This window comes from Cotesia glomerata, linkage group LG4 (assembly GCF_020080835.1).
Source record: "Cotesia glomerata isolate CgM1 linkage group LG4, MPM_Cglom_v2.3, whole genome shotgun sequence".
Taxonomy (NCBI): domain Eukaryota; kingdom Metazoa; phylum Arthropoda; class Insecta; order Hymenoptera; family Braconidae; genus Cotesia; species Cotesia glomerata.
This window is the reverse complement of record NC_058161.1, coordinates 19,022,956-19,041,145: the sequence shown is the minus strand read 5'-3', so window position 1 is coordinate 19,041,145 and position 18,190 is coordinate 19,022,956. Positions and strand designations below refer to the sequence as shown.

General features: G+C 28.9%; 2 protein-coding genes and 1 long non-coding RNA gene across 3 annotated transcripts in view; 1 reads left to right on the top strand and 2 right to left on the bottom strand.

Annotated features, from left to right (window-relative positions):
• Positions 1-18,190, bottom strand: part of LOC123262672 (free fatty acid receptor 4-like) — a 106,243-nt gene that overhangs the window by 79,806 nt on the left and 8,247 nt on the right. The gene's annotated exons all lie outside the window — the stretch shown is intronic.
• On the top strand, positions 3,543-5,457 carry LOC123262679. The gene is made up of 2 exons (XR_006509014.1): positions 3,543-3,787; positions 5,210-5,457. It is a non-coding gene; the product is annotated as an uncharacterized LOC123262679 (long non-coding RNA).
• Positions 8,317-13,148, bottom strand: LOC123262673 (apolipoprotein D-like). Its single transcript, XM_044725008.1, has 4 exons — positions 12,931-13,148; positions 11,037-11,167; positions 10,757-10,930; positions 8,317-8,528 (listed from the first exon to the last, which is right to left on the bottom strand). Exons 1-4 carry the CDS (start codon positions 13,126-13,128, stop codon positions 8,366-8,368), a joined length of 666 nt encoding a protein of 221 aa, XP_044580943.1. The 5' UTR covers positions 13,129-13,148; the 3' UTR covers positions 8,317-8,365.

The window sequence follows — 18,190 nt, the reverse complement described above, 5'->3', positions numbered from 1 at the left end:
AGGGGGGAGGAAATGATGGAGTTAGATACATTAGTCACACACAGCACTTAAATTTACCTCACACTCGCCTTAAGAATAATTATAATTAATAATTATTAATTATTAAAAATTTTACATGTCGAACGCGAGACTCGAACACTGTACCCGACGCACGAGAGCCCTATACCATACCGCGACGCTACGCCGATGATGAGCGACCTCTTGCCTCAAGATCCTTATAAGCCCGACACTTCGGCAAACATTCGGTTACCGTTGCAACGGTCGAGTTAGACTTGCCACAGTTAGACTTGCAACGGTCGAGTTAGACTTGCCACAGTTAGACTTGCAACGGTCGAGTTAGACTTGCCACAGACTTACCTAGTCAAGTTTCATTTTGATAGACCAAGCTTCAGAATACAGGTTGCCGTTATTTCATAACAGTTTGGCAATCCATGACATACCGAACTTAGGCATTTCCACTGTTTTGCCTAAAGAAGCTCGATCGTGGTATGCCAAGTTTCGGTAAACCTTTGGTTACCGTTATTTCATAACAGTTTGGCAACCCATGAAATGCCGAACTTAGACATTGCCATAGGTTTTCCGAAGTGAGTCCGAACTTGGTGAACCAAACTTCGGTAAGCCTTTGGTTACTGTTATTTCATAACAGTTTGGCAATCCATGATATACCGAACTTAGGCATTTCCATAGGTTTGCCTAAGTAAGCCCGAGCTTGGTGAACTAAACTTCGGTAAGCCTTTGGTTACCGTTATTTCGTACTAATTAGGCAATCCATGACATGCCGAACTTAGGTATTGCCACAGGTTTGCCTAAATGAGCCCGAGCTTGGTGAACCAAACTTCGGTAAACCTTTAGTTACCATTATTTCGTACTAATTAGGCAATCCATTATATGCCGAACTTAGGCAGTGCCAAACTATTACGAGATTACATCGAATGTGGAATTCTTTTGGCATACCAATGTTCGGCTTGCCTAATTTAAAATAAATAAGATCCGAATTGGGCTAGCCTAAATTCGGAAAGCCAACTTCGCCCCGAACTGATTTTTCGGCATACCTCACTAAAATTCTAGTCGGGTAAGTGTTTCGGTACACCTTTGGTTACCGTTATTTCATAACAATTTGGCAACCCATGACATACCGAACTTAGGCACTTCCACAGTTTTGCCTAAAGAAGCTCGATCGTGGTATGCTAAGTTTCGGTAAACCTTTGGTTACCGTTATTTGATAACAGTTTGGCAACCCATGAAATGCCGAACTTAGGCATTGCCACAGATTTTTCGAAGTGAGCCCGAGTTTGGTGAACCAAACTTCGGTAAGCCTTTGGTTACCGTTATTTCATACTAATTAGGTAATCCATGACATGCCGAACTTAGGTATTGCCACAGGTTTGCCTAAGTGAGCCCGAGCTTGGTGAACCAAACTTCGGTAAACCTTTGGTTACCGTTATTTCGTACCAATTAGGCAATCCATGATATGCCGAACTTAGGCAGTGCCAAACTATTACGAGATTACATCGAATGTGGAATTCTTTTGGCATACCAATGTTCGGCTTGCCTAATTTAAAACAAATAAGATCCGAATTGGGCAAGCCTAAGTTCGGAAAGCCAACTTCGCCCCGAACTGATTTTTCGGCATGCCTCACTAAAATTCTAGTCGGGATAAAGGTAAATTTTTCTGTCATGGCAAAGATTGCCTCACTGTACTAACGATAGTAACTAAAGTTAATTAATTTTTTTTCAGTCAAAAACAAATTTGAGCTTTTTATTTACACTGTTAAAAAAATATCTTCATTAAAGAAAAATATTCTTGCTCCAAGAAAATTATTTTAAAGAGAACTAGTTGTCTGATTTCAAGAAATTCTCGTCTTGATTTCATGTTTCTTGGAGTAAGAGATCTAATCACTCCGATCGATAACATTTTGACGAGGTTCAAGACTATATTATCTTTGATCAATACAAGTGAATTCTTTATTCAAAAAAGATTCTCTTCAATAAAGAATAATTTTATTTCATTTCAAGAATTATTGATTGTTGATTCAAGAACTAATTTTTTTATTTATAATGTTATAAGTTTAGGTCAGAAAAAAACTTTGAAGAAAAAAAATTTGTATTTCTCTATTTGCCGAAAAATATTTATTAATACAGAGAATAGCAAAAATACAAAAATTTATATGCTTAAAACAAGTAAAATAATATGTTAATTTTCGAGTGGCGCCGTACTTGGAACAAGTCGGTAATATCTTGAACCAACGTTACCGTCTATCTTGATCCAAGAGACAGAAATTCTTGGGCGAAGTTGTATATATCTTATCTAAAAACAACCAAGTTTCTTGATTCAAGAATCAATTTATTAAGTTAAGAGAATTGAATTACTTAAAACAAGAATGACATTTTGAAGAAAAAGTTTTTCTTTAATCAAGTCATTTTTAACTTCCCGCGAAGAATATTAATGATTTTCGAAAAATCGGGAAGTTATTGTTTTCACCCCGTTTTGCAAAAATCGAGGTTTCAACAGATCTCGGCGTTTTTAAGTCCTAAGAAGCTTCCCTGACTATTTTTACGATGATGTCCGTACGTCTGTATGCATGTGTGTGTGTGTGTGTGTGTGTGTGTGTGTGTGTGTGTGTGTGTGTGTGTGTGTGTGTGTGTGTGTGTGTGTGTGTGTGTGTGTGTGTATGTAAACCTCTTATAACTTCTGAACGGCTTGACCGATTTAATCGAAGTTGGTGTCATTCGAAAGGTCTTCGCCAAACTTAGATTTCCTGTAAGTTGGAATCGATTCGGACCAGTAGATTTCGAGAAATTGCAAAAAAAGTGAAAAAAAAAGTTAGTTTTTTTTCATTTTTTTTAAATATCTCCGAATTGGCTGAACTGATCAACTTCAAAAACTAATCAGCTCTTAACCTTGAAATCCCTCATCGATCGCCACATAGAGCGTCAGAATCGATTGATGCGTTCGTGAGATATCGTTGTCGAAAAAAATCGAAAAAAGTGTTTTTTTTTGTAATAACTCCGAAATTTTTCATCAGATCAATTTTTTTGTTGAGAATCATTTATAGAGCTCAAAAAATCACATCGATCGCCGCCTACCGCGTGAAAATCGGTTGATTTATTAAAAAGTTACAGCAGTTTGAAAATTAGAAAAATCGTGTTTCATCGAATTTTGATAAGACTTTTGAGCTCGAAGAGCTCAAAAGCATAGGAAAGCTATCTCTTTGAGCTCGGAGAGCTCAAAATAACACATAAACTGTATTTTTGAGCTCGAAGAGCTCAAAAAAGTCATAAGTGCAATTTTAAGCGCCTAAGTATGGAATTAGCGGGAAGTTGCAGGGATGGCCTTCAGGGTCAACCGTTTTCCTAATTTTTTTTTTTCTAGTAAGATAAAGGAATTTTTTTTACATAAAAATACAAAATTTAACTCTTTAAATTTAAGAATTTCGTTTATTTTCATATTACAAAATAAAATTTTCTGGTTCAATCCAATCATAAATTCTGAAAATAATCACGAGCCTGATTTTGCTCACGTCAGACGCTAAATACTACGACAAGTTTTTTATTTACGTACGTCATAGATACCGGAATCGTTGGATCTACTTCGAGTGCGTCAGTAGTGATGTTTGATTGATACTCATCACCCCGCGATTTAATAATCTCGGTCTCACTGCTTAAAGACGAAAGGTAAAAAACAGAGAAAATAGCTCCATCTGTTTCTGTAAAGTGACCATGGGAATGATCGATTGTCCACATTTTCGGAACTTTGATTTGGACATTCCAAGCATTGACAGTTCTGGTACCAACGAAAAAATATATATTAAAATTTCCAATTTATTTATCGTAATGCTGGACTATACTCGTATTAACTTTCAGATTATTTAGACAAAAATTAACTGTTTAAGAAAGATTCATTACTATTTACTGTCGTAATTTTATCAAAAAATTATTGAGCTGAATAAAATTGCACACCTCATATCGCGAAGCGGTTGAGGTAGTGCTTGACTCCCGACAAGTCATGGTCAAGCAATTTTGTAAGCTTCAAATGCCTCTATCACAACCATATTGCACTTATACAATAATATGAGTAGACGTACATCGAGAAAACAATTTAATTAATCCATCTTATAGTTTATAAAAATAATTTAATGTTGCTACTTTGAAAAAAAAAACGTTTCGAAAAAACTTTTACGTGGACGTCCGGATGTCTGTACGCTGATTTTGTATGTAAACACGATAACTCCCAAAAAAATAGATGTATCGAGACCAGGCTTTTTTTATTACTTCCAGAATTCGATTAACTGCTGCCGTATTTAATATCAGTAGCTTAGCTTACGTAGTTTTTTTTTTTAAATGAATTTTTATTAAAATTCACAATGATACACACGTACAAAAAATAACTTTTCTTATTTCTCTCACGTGAAAACTATGGCGCCACTTAATCAAGTTAAAATGAGATCAACCAATCATATTATTAGATTTTTTTAGGCGCGCGCATATGACAAGAAAATTAGGCGGCAATAATTCAAAACATATTGTAAAATACTCTGTAAAAAATAACTTAAGTACGCTGATTTTGTATGTAAACACGATAACTTCCGAAAAAATAGATGTATCGAGACCGGGCTTTTTTTATTAGTTCCAGAATTCGATTAACTGCTGCCGTATTTAATATCACTAGCCTAGATTACGTAGTATTTTTTAAAATTAATTTTTATTAAAATTCACAATGATACACACGTGTAAAAAATAACTTTTCTTATTTCTCTCACGTGAAAACTATGGCGCCACTTAATCAAGTTAAAATGAGATCAACCAATCATATTACTAGATTTTTTAGGCGCGCGCATATGACAAGAAAATTAGGCGCCAATAAATCAAAAAAAAATTATAAAATACTCTAAGAAATAAATTATTCTTTTTTTCTTTTAAAAATCAACAATTTATTTTTTTCTTAAAAAATAAATAAGACGTGCACTTTTGGTACTTCCCATCTTTTTAAGCCTCTTGCTATTGAATATAATTAACAATAATAGATACTTAAAATAATCAAATGACAAGTATAGTCCACCGCTATTCTATTTAATAAAAATCGTTAAAATTTTTTTTTAATTTTCTTACTGTGTAGGATCGGAATAAAACGGGTTTAGATCCCACAACTGACGATCGTTCATCAGCGCAAAGTAATTATCAAAGACATAAAAGTATTTTCTTTTGACAGGATTTATGAACTCAGCAATCCATTGAGTCGGAAAACTTTCAGTATTCTTATTAGAATTTATACTCTGGAACACAATTGTACATTCGAAGTTCCAAGATGTGGTTACAATATTCGGGCCTTGCTGATAAGAGTAATTTATCTGAGTGAATGGTAGGCCAGTTACCAATCTTAGTACTATAGTACTTAGTACACTTAGTACAAGCTAACCAAAGTTTAAGCAAAGATTAGTGCTGCTATTAATTTTTATTAATAAAAAAAATTAACACTTACCGAAATTGAAATTATTAACTTCATCTTGTTGTTTAGTTCAATGGAACGAATCGAAACTTTTCATAAATTTTACAGTAATATCAAACAGCTCTTATAGCAAAACTATTATTGGGAATCCCCCACTTTAGCAATCTTTCAATCACGAAAAGAATTGCTGATTTATTAATTTATTACATTAATAACTCAACAATATCTAACTCACTTTCTGAGAGTAATAAATGGTTAAAAGCAAAGAAATTGTTTTTTAATTTACTTATTGTGTAATTATAGACTCCTAAAGTATCTAATGAAATAAAAGAGATAAATGTAGAGATTAGAAATTAAAAACTCTATTTTTATAAATTTTATCGATAAATTTCGCTTGTTATCAAAAACTTTAAAAATGGTTAACTCTAAAAAATATTTTTGAAAGTTTCTTTTTAAAATTTATGTTTATAATTTATGTAATTAAATTATTAAACTGAAGAAATTTTAGTTAAATAAATAAAGTACATATATCTAAAAATATTGTGTTGAAATTTCTGAGTGATCACACCATTATAACTACACGGAAAAAAAATTGAAGGAATTTTTACTATTTCACTATCGTAATTTTTATTAAATTAAATAGTAACGGTGGACTGTACTTCTCATTTAGTAATTTTTACGATCTACTATTGTAAATTTTATCCAACAAGCAAGGCTAGCAAGAAACTTAAAAAGTCGAATAATATAGAGCAAATTATACAATATGTGTTTGTAAACTTTACAATTCAACTATTGTGAAAATTGACAGTCGTTTTTTTTAAAAGAAATTTTAGGGAGGGAGAGAGATAGGAGGTTGGACTAATTGGTACCAATACAGTAACCGAAAAAAGAAATCGGAATTTTCGTCCTATCCGGGAATCGAACCCAGAACTCTTTGTTGGCAGCCAGAGACTCTCCCTCTATGCTATCTGAGGTAAACTAATATTCGTGTCCTTCAACATTTACATAAACTCGGAGTCTAGCGCTGTGCACGGTCATCGCTCACACTAATTGACAAACATTCCAATTCAACTATTGTAAAATTTGTTATAGTTCTATTGGAAAGATACAGAGGCAGCACTGGAAATTTTAATTCTTACTTTTTACAATAGTAATATCGTATTTTTTCTAATCGTAAATTGTAAAATTTCATGAATAAATAGTAAATTTTCTTCTAAAATATTTGAAAATTAATAGTAATAAAAAAGTATAGTCCAGGTTTACAATAGTTGTATCGTAAATTTTCCCAGAAATTTTTTTCCGTGTACTGATAAAAAAAATGACGATTAAAGAAAAATTTTTTCTTCAAAATGTCATTCTTGTTTTAAGTAATTCAATTCTCGTAACTTAAGAAATTGATTCTCGAATCAAGAAACTTGGTTGTTTTAAAATAAGATGTATACAACTTCGCCCAAGAATTTCTTTCTCTTGGATTAAGATAGACGGTAACGTTGGTTCAAGATATTACCGACTTGTTCCAAGTATGGCGCCACTCGAAAATTAACATATTATTTTACTTGTTTTAAGCGTATAAATTTTTGCATTTTTGCTATTCTCTGTATTAATAAATATTTTTCGGCATAAGGTAAAAGCCCCAATTATTGACGCTATAAGAGACGAAGTTATGATTTCATTTCTTTTAGGCAATCAAATATAAAAATCGTTGAATTTTGTTTGTGGTAATGTCTTAAGTAATGTTTTAACTAATCAATTTCTTTTTTTAAAATGATAATCAGTAATATTTACTAACTAATTTTAAATAATTAAATAGATGATCTGGATACACCAATTATTGACGGGTTGAAAAACTGATTGATCTAAATATTGACGTACCGTAACCCCAATTATTGACGCCCCTACTTCGCATGCGTCGAATCATTTGGTTATATTATTATTTATCAAAACTTGATATAAAGTAATCAATATTATTAAAGTTAATTAATAATAATTTCCATGAATGATTAATTACTATTAAAAATATAACAATTTATTCAAAAACTTATTTAACACCAAAACACGCCGAGTTATTTGACAGTTAAAAGCCTTGTATATAATCGCGTAACGTATTTTATACTTAAAAAAAAAAAGGCGTCATAGCGCTGTTGACTGGCTGTCAATATGGGATTCACCATAAAAATTATGAACTAGTTATTGACTCCCATTATTTAAATATTATAAAGCATACAATTAATTTCGATTATTTAATTTTATAAATATTTCATATATTGTTAATTAAAAAAAAAGTAGATCATATAATTACATGAAAAAATTAATTTAAACTCGGCAGTTAAAAAAAATGCTTTTCTAACCAAAGTTGTTAAGAAAATAGACGCTCGTAAGCTGATTTGATGAATTGGTGCTAACTTTATTTTTTTTTAATAATTAATATTTAATATTTTGAACTGAAAGTGTTTTTTTCAATTTTTTAATTAAATAGAATTTAATCAAAATTTATTTGATTGTTATTCTTATTACAGATAATTTAATATATTTAAAAATAATTTAGGGTGTCAATATTTAGACCCCCGTCAATAATTGGGGCTTTTACCTTATAGAGAAATACAAATTTTTTAACTTCAAAGTTTTTTTTTGACTTAAACTTATAACATTATAAATAAAAAAATTAGTTCTTAAATCAACAATCAATAATTCTTGAAATGAAATAAAATTATTCGTTATTGGAGAGAATCGTTTTTTAATAAAGAATTCACTTGTATCGATCGATGATAATATAGTCTTGAACCAAGTAAAAATTATTATTACTTACCATTTTAAATTCAAAAAATTTTTCTTAAAGAATTATTATGAGTATAATAAATTATAAATAACAATTTAGTTTTAAATAATAATTTATTAATCAAATTCTACAAAAACATTTCATTACAAGTAATTGTAAGTTTTAAAGGCTGCGGTACAGTTTGAAAAATCACGAGGAATCATTTTTGGTAATGTGAGATGATATTTACGGAATGCCCTTCGTTTCGCATGTTTGATAGCACGAGTCAATTTTGGATGACGTGAAAACACATAGGTCCTTTCGATGCTGCAAAAAAATTAAAATAATGAGTCAAAAAATGTTATTTATAGTAATTAAAAAAAGTTTGGAAAATTCAAAAGTGCACGCCTCATAATCTCGTTTTCTACTATAAAATTGATTAAAATAAAATACAAAAAATAAAATTAAAAAAACAGAAAACTCTGCTGCGGTTTAGTAGCGCAATAATTCTAAGGTGAGTTTTTAGTAATTTCAAATGTTTATCGAAAATTGCGTCAAATCATAAATAATATCTTTTAAAAATATCATTAAATATCTCCGAAAATACTGATTTTAGCGACTTTGTGCTTAAGGCCTTTTTTGTAGGAAATTGAATGCTCTATAAGTTTGTCATTTACATTTTTTCTGTAGCTCTTGTCATTCACGAGATAAATGCGAAAAAAACGCGAATTTCATGGAAAAATCAAGTTTAGAGGCCTGTACTACCTCGCTGGTTCGAGTTACGGCTTGGCCGCAATGGACATTTTTGTAGAGCATTCAATTCTGAAAAAAATTCGTCCACGGTCGAAGCAATGCTGTGAAATGACACTGAGCTATAGAAATTTAAACATAAAAAAATCAAAATTTCTGTTCTTTTAAGGGGAAATCTTTAAACGCCTGAGTCGAGGTCTTAATATTAATATTAAGGGCCCAAACTTTCAGGGTATTTTTTTTTTTTGGGTACTTGCAACAAAATTTCACGATAGGACTGAAAAAAAATAGTTAAAAACAAAGCACCCTAATATGAATATATATATATATATGAAAAATATATCGAAATGCATGTGGGTACTCAAATAAAAGCTTTTGATGAGAGTAACATCATGATGAGTTGATATCTTTAAAAACATCATAAGTTGATAAAATACAATATAATTTCTTAACTATTGACATTTTTAAAGATATAAGCTTATCCTGATGTTACACTCATCGAGACCTTTCATTTGAGTATCCACATCAATTTTTCATATATTTTATATATTATATATATTTCACAAATACCATATATGAAAAATATATGAAAATGCATATGGGTACTCAAATGAAAGCTCTTGATGAGTGTAACATCAGGATGAGCTTATATCTTAAAAAATGTCAATAATTAATAAATGACCTTGTATCTTGTGAACTATTGACATTTTTGAAGGTATAAGCTCACTATATTATATATACATATATATAATATATGTATATCGCGTGCCTAATGCCAAAAGAGCGGATAAAAGTAATACGCCCTTTCGACTTTACAAAACCAAAAGGGCGTATAATTTTTTTTTTTTTGGTGCCAATCGTTTTGTAAACATGTTCTAAGCCTAAAAATTAAAAAAAAAATTTCCAAAGCCAAAAGGGCGTATGTCTCAATTTATACGCCCTTTTGGCTTTAGACCACTGAAAATTAAGTGATCTAAAGCCAAAAGGGCGTATAATTTTTAACTTTCCGTTATGAAAATTAAAAATTTTCTAAAAGCGGGAAGTTATTGGTTTTACCCCGTTTTTTAAAAATGGAGTTTCCATCAGATCTATATTCAGCTATACTCAGCTCAAAAAATTTTTTGAAGATTAATTAATACTTTCTTACTTATAATAACATGTTTTTCATTCTATATATACATATTATGGATTTTAACTACAATTTTATGCAACGAATAAGAAGGAAATTTATAAAAAATATGAAATTTTAGTACGCGAAAAAATTTTTAATTCATATGCTTCTTTAATCATTGGAGTGTCGAAAATGATGAAAATTTGAATTTACTACTATCGAAAATGTTGACTTTTTCAAAATTTTTTTTTTCACAAACTTTTTCCGGACAATTTTGAAGACTGTTGTTCGAAATTATGAAAAATCGTGATTTTTTTTATACGCCCTTTTGGCTTTAGACCGATAAGTTCCTAAAGCCAAAAGGGCGTATATCTTAAGATATGCCCTTTTGGCGTTAGTACGTCAAAATTTTTTTTTCTGTAGATCTTTACGTTTCGAGCGATTCTGAAAGAATGGCAAAAAAAAATTTTTTTACACGCCCTTTTGGCATGGAACCCTATCTAACTGCTGTAATACGCCCTTTTGGCATTAGCCACGCGATATTATCCTGTAAGTGCGATATAAGTAAAATAAAATCAATTTCAGTTTCGAGAAAACTGCTTTTTTTTGACATGTCGAGAGTAGAGCACTACCTCAACGCTTCGCTCATGAGGCGTGCAATAATCATTTAAAAACAATTATTGTTTGAACTTACTGCTTATTATCATCTACGTTCTCGCAGCTCCAATTTATCAGATAGGTATCAAAATCAGTACCAATAAACTGGTGCTCGTTAGAGATTCTACCCAAAATTGGCAAAAGGTAAGTGAACATAAATCCTTTTTCAGTTGGAACCACTTCCGCCAATGTTGTAGAAGTTTCATTTGTACTGAATTATTAATTATATATTATCGATTAATTAATTTATTTATATATTGATTGAATAATAATAATAATAATAATAATAATAATATTAGTAATAAAATAGTCATTACAGAACTGAAGCGGCACTGAAGATAAGTATTGTAGAATTAGTGTTTGTTTCTCTCCACTCTATTTCCTGACATTCATCGAAGCTATCATACATATTTATACTCCGTTCGAGTTCATACCACCTGCCGCTGAACTAAAAAGAAATTTTGATTCAATTTTTGAGAAATTAATTAGATTAATTTTTACTGGTGGAATTTTATTCAATTTAATATTGAAAAAAAGTTATTTGTAACTTACTATATTTAATAACGACACTCACTCTTTAAATTTCATCCTTTCAAACAGTAAAAATTCTCTTTTTAATTAATATTTATTTTATAATATCATATCGAGTGACTTGTGACAAATAATATATTAAATAACAACTCTAATTACTTTAATTTAACAGTTTAAAATAGTTAGAATGGCTACTTAGATATGTATAGTTAAACTTTTGAAGGGAAAAGGGAGAGAAGGTCACAATCACCCGTTAAATTCAACAAAGTCAAACAGTAAAAATCTGACACTTTAAATATATTTTTTACCAGTCAAAGCAAATCAATAATTATAGATTTGTTTTTATCGTTGCGTTTAAAATTTACTATTTTACCTTACAAATTTTGACGTTGGTTACATTTAAATCTAAAAGTCTTCCTGTAGTAGTTTTAGTAACCATTTTAAATATTTTTTCCATATCACACGATAATCTTTTACTTGCAAAATGATAAACATTAAAGTTGTAATTGTTAATTATTATACTTAAACTTTTTGGACATTTACATAGCTGTTATTACTGTTTTAAATCCTATTTTTTTCTATATAATTATTAAATTGTAGCATTCGCATAATAAATATCACAAATTAACTATTAAAATCACAATTTTACTGTTTGAAATAGTATTTACTATTAATTGATTACTATTTATTATAGTTTATTACACAGAAAAAAATTTACTCGAATCGAGAAAATAAATATGAAGAATTTAATCTTCTTGATTTGAGTCAAAAAATTCTTAAAATAAGAAATTTTTCTTGGTTTAAGTAAATTTTACGTGATTCAATACAATTAAACTCTTCAATATTATTTTCTTGGCCAAGAATTTTTCTTATTGTTATTACTGTTTGAATTGTATACAGAAAGAAAAGTTTCTTGACTGGAGAAATTCAAGAGACAAAATTCTTGGCTCAAGAAAATTTGTCGGGTGCCTGAAGGAAGACTAATGTTGTGTTAGCCGAAGTTAAAATTTTTCTTTAAATTCTATTCTTGGTGCCAGTCATTTTTTCTTAATTCTATCATAAATACTTGATACAAAAAATTTTTATATTTGATCAAGATTTTTAGATACTTTAGGGAAGCAGCGCCACCTACTTCAGCTAAGAAAAAAATTTTCTCACCTTGACAAAATTTTTTTCAAGAATATTTGATACCCATTTTATATTATTTTACCGTGCAATTATACATATTGAATGAAAAAAAATGATGAAATATTATTTGATCTTCCCATTTGACATGTTAATCAATAAAAATATTAATGAAAATTAACTTTTATCTTTATATTTAATTTTTTGGAGCAAGAGAGAAATTTTCTCAAGACAAGAAAATTAACTTCTATCAAGAACTAAATTTTTTGGAGTTCGAGGTTGAATTTTCTCAAAACAACAAGATTTTCTTGACTTAAATAAATTTTCTTGGATCAAGATATGTATTTCTTAAACCAAGAGAATTAATTTTGTTGGAATAAGTGAAATTTCTTGTCAAAAAAAAATTTTTTTTTCGCTCAAGAAAATAATTAGGATGAAAAATATTTTCTTGGCTCAAGTAAACCTTTTGTTCTGTGCAATTGTACTGTTTGAAATAGTATTTACTATCAATTATAATTATTAAAAGTAATTAATAATTTTTTTGAATATACTTACTGAATTTAATTCATATCGATCCGCAACAATGTCAGGACAAGGCCCGTTCATTAATGTTTGAGATCCAGGAATCGTATTGGAACCGTATGAATTAGCATGAGATGAAGATGAAGATGAAGAATAAGATGAAGCCGATGTTGACTGGGCAAAAGCACCAGCAGTTACGCAAAAAATAATGTTAATAAAAAGACCTAACATTTTTTTAGTTAAAATTTAAATTATCAAATTTTGATTTTCACGATTAGTGATTTATATTTTTTCATTTTCCTTATATATATCACTAGTTTTCTGTTTAATTATTGCCACCTGTTGAAATAAATTCAATTGCACAATTGAATTTTTTTTTATATCAGCAATTAAAAAATACAAATTATTAATAACTTTAATGAAAAATATTTGACATTTTGCAATATTATTCGATTTCTTAATAAAATACAAATAAAATAACAATTTTTTTTTTTTTTTTTAATTATTTTATACAACTGATATGCAAAATTAAATGAAGCAATTACGTATTTATTTAAAATAAAAAATAATTTAATAAACTATTAGTTAAAATTGATCAAATTTATCAATTTTATATTCTTTTTATTTATAAAAATTCTGTATTCAAATTTTTTTAAAATCATTCTTAATTATTTTTATTTATAAATTGTAATCAAGAGACACGGTAGATTTCTGAAATGAATATTTTTAAAAAAATCTACCTAAAAAATAAGATTTAGAATATACGAAAGTTATTTTACGATAAAACCCAAAAATTAATTTATTTTTTATTTTCCTACTACGAAATAAATTGAAAAAATATCAAAAGTCAAGGATTAATAGCTTAAATTGAAGATAATTATGTGAACTTTGACATAAATTTAATAGATTTAAGCTATCTTTTATGGCTGATAAATTTTTTAAAGAAAAACGCCCGAAATACATTCATTGAAAAATTTTTTCAAATTTTCAAAATCACGGAATTAATTTAAAAAATCATCAAAATTAGACAAATAATAGCTTAAATTGAAGGTAATTATGTGAACTTTAAGATACATTTAATAGATTTAATTTATCTTTAACATCTAGAAAATGATTCCCATAAAATTGACGAAATAAAAAATTTTTTAAAAATTAAAAAAATTTTCAACACCCACAACTCGTAAACCAACCGGCCAACTTAGCTCATCTTCAAACTTGATCTTGGTATTGATTCATAAAATAACTCCACAAAATTTCATAAAGATCGGTTAAGAACTGTGGACGCAATCTTACTTACATGCCGCGTTATATCACACTTATATGCATAACCTTTTGAGCCAACGCTATTTTTCGGTGTAACTCCACGAAATAAAATTAGGATGACGGTTGACCCTAAAGGCCATCCCTGCAACTTCCCGCTCATTTTGTACTTAAGCGCTCAAAATTACACATTACGTTTTTGAGCTCTTCGAGAGTTATTTTGAAGAGAACTAGTTGTCTTATTTCAAGAAATTCTTGTCTTGATTTCATGTTTCTTGTAGTGAGAGATCTAATCACTCCGATCGATACCATTTTTACGAGGTTCAAGACTATATTATCTTCGATCGATACAAGTGAATTCTTTATTCAAAAACGATTCTCTTCAATAAAGAATAATTTTATTTCATTTCAAGGATTATTGATTGTTGATTCAAGAACAAATTTTTTTATTTATCATGTTATAAGTTTAGGTCAGAAAAAAACTTTGAAGTAAAAAAATTTGTATTTCTCTATTTGCCGAAAAATATTTATTAATACAGAGAATAGCAAAAATACAAAAATTTATATGCTTAAAACAAGTAAAATAATATGTTAATTTTCGAGTGGCGCCATACTTGGAACACGTCGGTAATATCTTGAACCAACGTTACCTTCTATCTTAATCCAAGAGGAAGAAATTCTTAGGCAAAATCGTATAAATCTTATTTTAAAACAACCAAGTTTCTTGATTCAAGAATCAATTTCTTAAGTTAAGAAAATTAAATTACTTAAAACAAGAATGACATTAGGAAAAAAAAGTTTTTCTTAAGTCAAGTCATTTTTTTTATCACACAGAAAAAAAAGTTCACTTGAGCCAAGAAAATATTTTTCTTCCTAATTATTTTCTTGAGCTAAAAAAAATTTTTTTTGACACAAGAAATTCCACTTATTTCAACAAAATTAATTCTCTTGCTTTAAGAAATACGTATCTTGATCCAAGAAAATTTATTTAAGTCAAGAAAATCTTGTTGTGAAGAGAAAATTCAGCCTCGAACTCCAAAAAATTTAGTTCTTGATAGAAGTTAATTTTCTTGTCGTGAGAAAATTTCTCTCTTGCTCCAAAAAATTAAATATAAAGATAGAAGTTAATTTTCATTAATACTTTTATTGATTAACATGTCAAATGGGAAGATCAAATAATATTTCATCATATTTTTTCATTCAATATGTATAATTGCACGGTAAAATAATATAAAATGGGTATCAAATATTCTCGAGAAAAATTTTCTCAAGGTGAGAAAATTTTTTTCTCAGCTGAAGTAGATGGCGCTGCTTCCCTAAAGTATCTAAAAATCTTGATCAAATATAAAAATTTATTGTATCAAGTATTTATGATAGAATTAAGAAAAAATGACTGGCACCAAGAATAGAATTTAAAGAAAAATTTTAACTTCGGCCAACACAACTTCGGTCTTCCTTCAGACACCCGACAAATTTTCTTGAGCCAAGAATTTTGTTCTCTAGTCAAGAAATTTTTCTTTCTGTGCAGTGTATGAAATTTGATAGATTTAAGCTATCATTTACATCTAGAAAATAATTAATCAATTAAGCAAATGAATTATCTAAGATAATTAGAATGAATATTAATAAAGTAATGTATCAGGTAATTGAGTTAGTCCTCACATCAGATGTTATCTATCCCTGTCTACATGTCTATATATGTATATATACATATATATATATTGAAAACAAATATTCCCGTTTAACCAGAGGGTTGGGGTAGGACGTTGAGAACTTAACTCATGAGGATGAGTGTAAGTGATGAGATGTCATGTCAATATACTCTACTTAGGCACCACCTACTCATTGCTCATAGTTTATTTTTAAAATAACTATTTCACTATTTTTATTATTATTATTATTATTATTATTATTATTATTATTATTATTATTATTATTATTATTATTATTATTAGTGTGATATGTCTGTAAATTTTTGATATAAAAATGAAAGAATGAATTAAAAATTTAATCTCTCTATTTTATTGGAAATAAAATATACGCCGATAAAAAATATTACGTAATTGAATTGTATCTTTTGCGATTATTGTATAGACAATACAGTGTCACTGCGAGAGATAAACTTGTCAGTAATATAACAGCGATCGCTAGACAACTTGTACAAAGGCTATAGTAATAGAAAAAGAGAGAGAGAGAAAATAGAGAGAGCTTTCAATGATATACGAGCTTTGCGAAATATATAGAATATAGAATATAGAATGTAGTATAGATAAGTTAACTAGTTCAAACAATAATTAAGAAACTGTATTTTATAAATAATCTATATCATTAAGATAATAAGAAAAATTTTGTGCCCAGGATAGTCATATGATAAAATTGATTTTTTTTAGTGAAATTTAGTGTCATTGCAAAGGTCTTGACTTGAATTTGTGCCTTTTCAAGGTTTCATGTCATTCTCACCGATAATCAATTTATTATGATAAGTATTTAGGCTGTATTCGAAAAAACTCTCTCTAGAGAGATAATTAAGAAATGATCTTGTATCTTGTGAAATATTGACATTTTTAAAGATATAAGCTCATCCCGATGTTACACTTATCGAGACCTTTCATTTGAGTACCCACATCAATTTTTCATATATTTCATATATTTATATACATATATGTATATATGAAAAATATATGAAAATGCATGTGGGTGCTCAAATGAAAGCTCTTGATGAGTGTAACATCGGGATGAGCTTATGTCTTTAAAAATGTCAATAATTAAAAAATTATATTGTTTCTTGTGAACTATTGTCATTTTTAACGATATAAGCTCATCCCGATGTTACACTTATCGAGACCTTTCATTTAAGTACCCACATCAATTTTTCATATATTTATATACATATATGTATACATGAAAAATATATCAAAATGCATGTGGGTACTTAAATGAAAGCTCTTGATAAGTGTAATATCGGGATGTGCTTATATCCCAAAAAATGTCAATAATTAAGAACTGACATTACTATCTTGTGAACTATTGACATTTTTAAAGATATAAGCTCATCCCGATGTAACACTCATCGAGACCTTTCATTTGAGTACCCACATCAATTTTTCATATATCTCATATATTTATATACATATATGTATATATGAAAAGTATATCAAAAATGCATGTGGGTACTCAAATGAAAGCTCTTGATGAATGTAACATCGGGATAAGCTTATATTTTTAAAAACGTCTATATTTAAGAAAGTACAGTGCAATTGAACAAAAGTCACTGTTTAATAAAGCAAAATTTTATTTATAGTGTCACAAGTATAAAAATATTTCTAAACTTTTTTTTGTGGTTACTCGAACTATGCATTAGTTTAAGTAACTATTGATAAATAGTTATATTGACTATATTTTAATAAATATTTTTAAATTATTAGTTGACTGAAAGGTTGTAACGCACGATGTCTCAGATAGCTTAACTTGAAGCGCCCTGAATGTGTAACCAAAAGATCCGGGTTCGATTCCCCGTCCGGGTTTTCCGAATTATTTTATTTCTTGACTGGAGAACAAAATTCTTGGCTCAAGAAAATTTGTCGGGTGCCTGAAGGAAGACCGAAGTTGTGTTGGCCGAAGTTCAAATTTTTCTTTAAATTCTATTCTTGGTGGAAGTCATTTTTTCTTAATTTAAATTATCATAAATACTTGATACAATAAACTTTTATATTTGATCAAGATTTTTTAATACTTTAGGGAAGCAGCGCCACCTACGTCAGCTGAGAAAAAAATTTTCTCACCTTTAGAAAATTTTTCTCGAGAATATTTGATACCCATTTTATATTATTTTACCGTGCAATTATACATATTGAATGAAATAAAATGATGAAATATTATTTGGTCTTCCCAATTGACATGTTAATCAATAAAAATATTAATGAAAATTTACTTCTATCTTTATATTTAATTTTTTGGAGCAAGAGAGAAATTTTCTCAAGACAAGAAAATAAACTTCTATCAAGAACTAAATTTTTTGGAGCATGAGGCTGAA

Excerpts from the sequence above, each read along its gene's own strand:
- LOC123262673 (XM_044725008.1), bottom strand. The coding sequence starts at position 13,128 with ATGTTAGGTCTTTTTATTAACATTATTTTTTGCGTAACTGCTGGTGCT. Across the intron at positions 11,168-12,930 it reads ATCGATATGAATTAAATTCA|TTCAGCGGCAGGTGGTATGA; the intron begins GTAAGTATATTC and ends ATTTCTTTTTAG. Across the intron at positions 10,931-11,036 it reads TTCAGTGCCGCTTCAGTTCT|TACAAATGAAACTTCTACAA; the intron begins GTAATGACTATT and ends TTAATAATTCAG.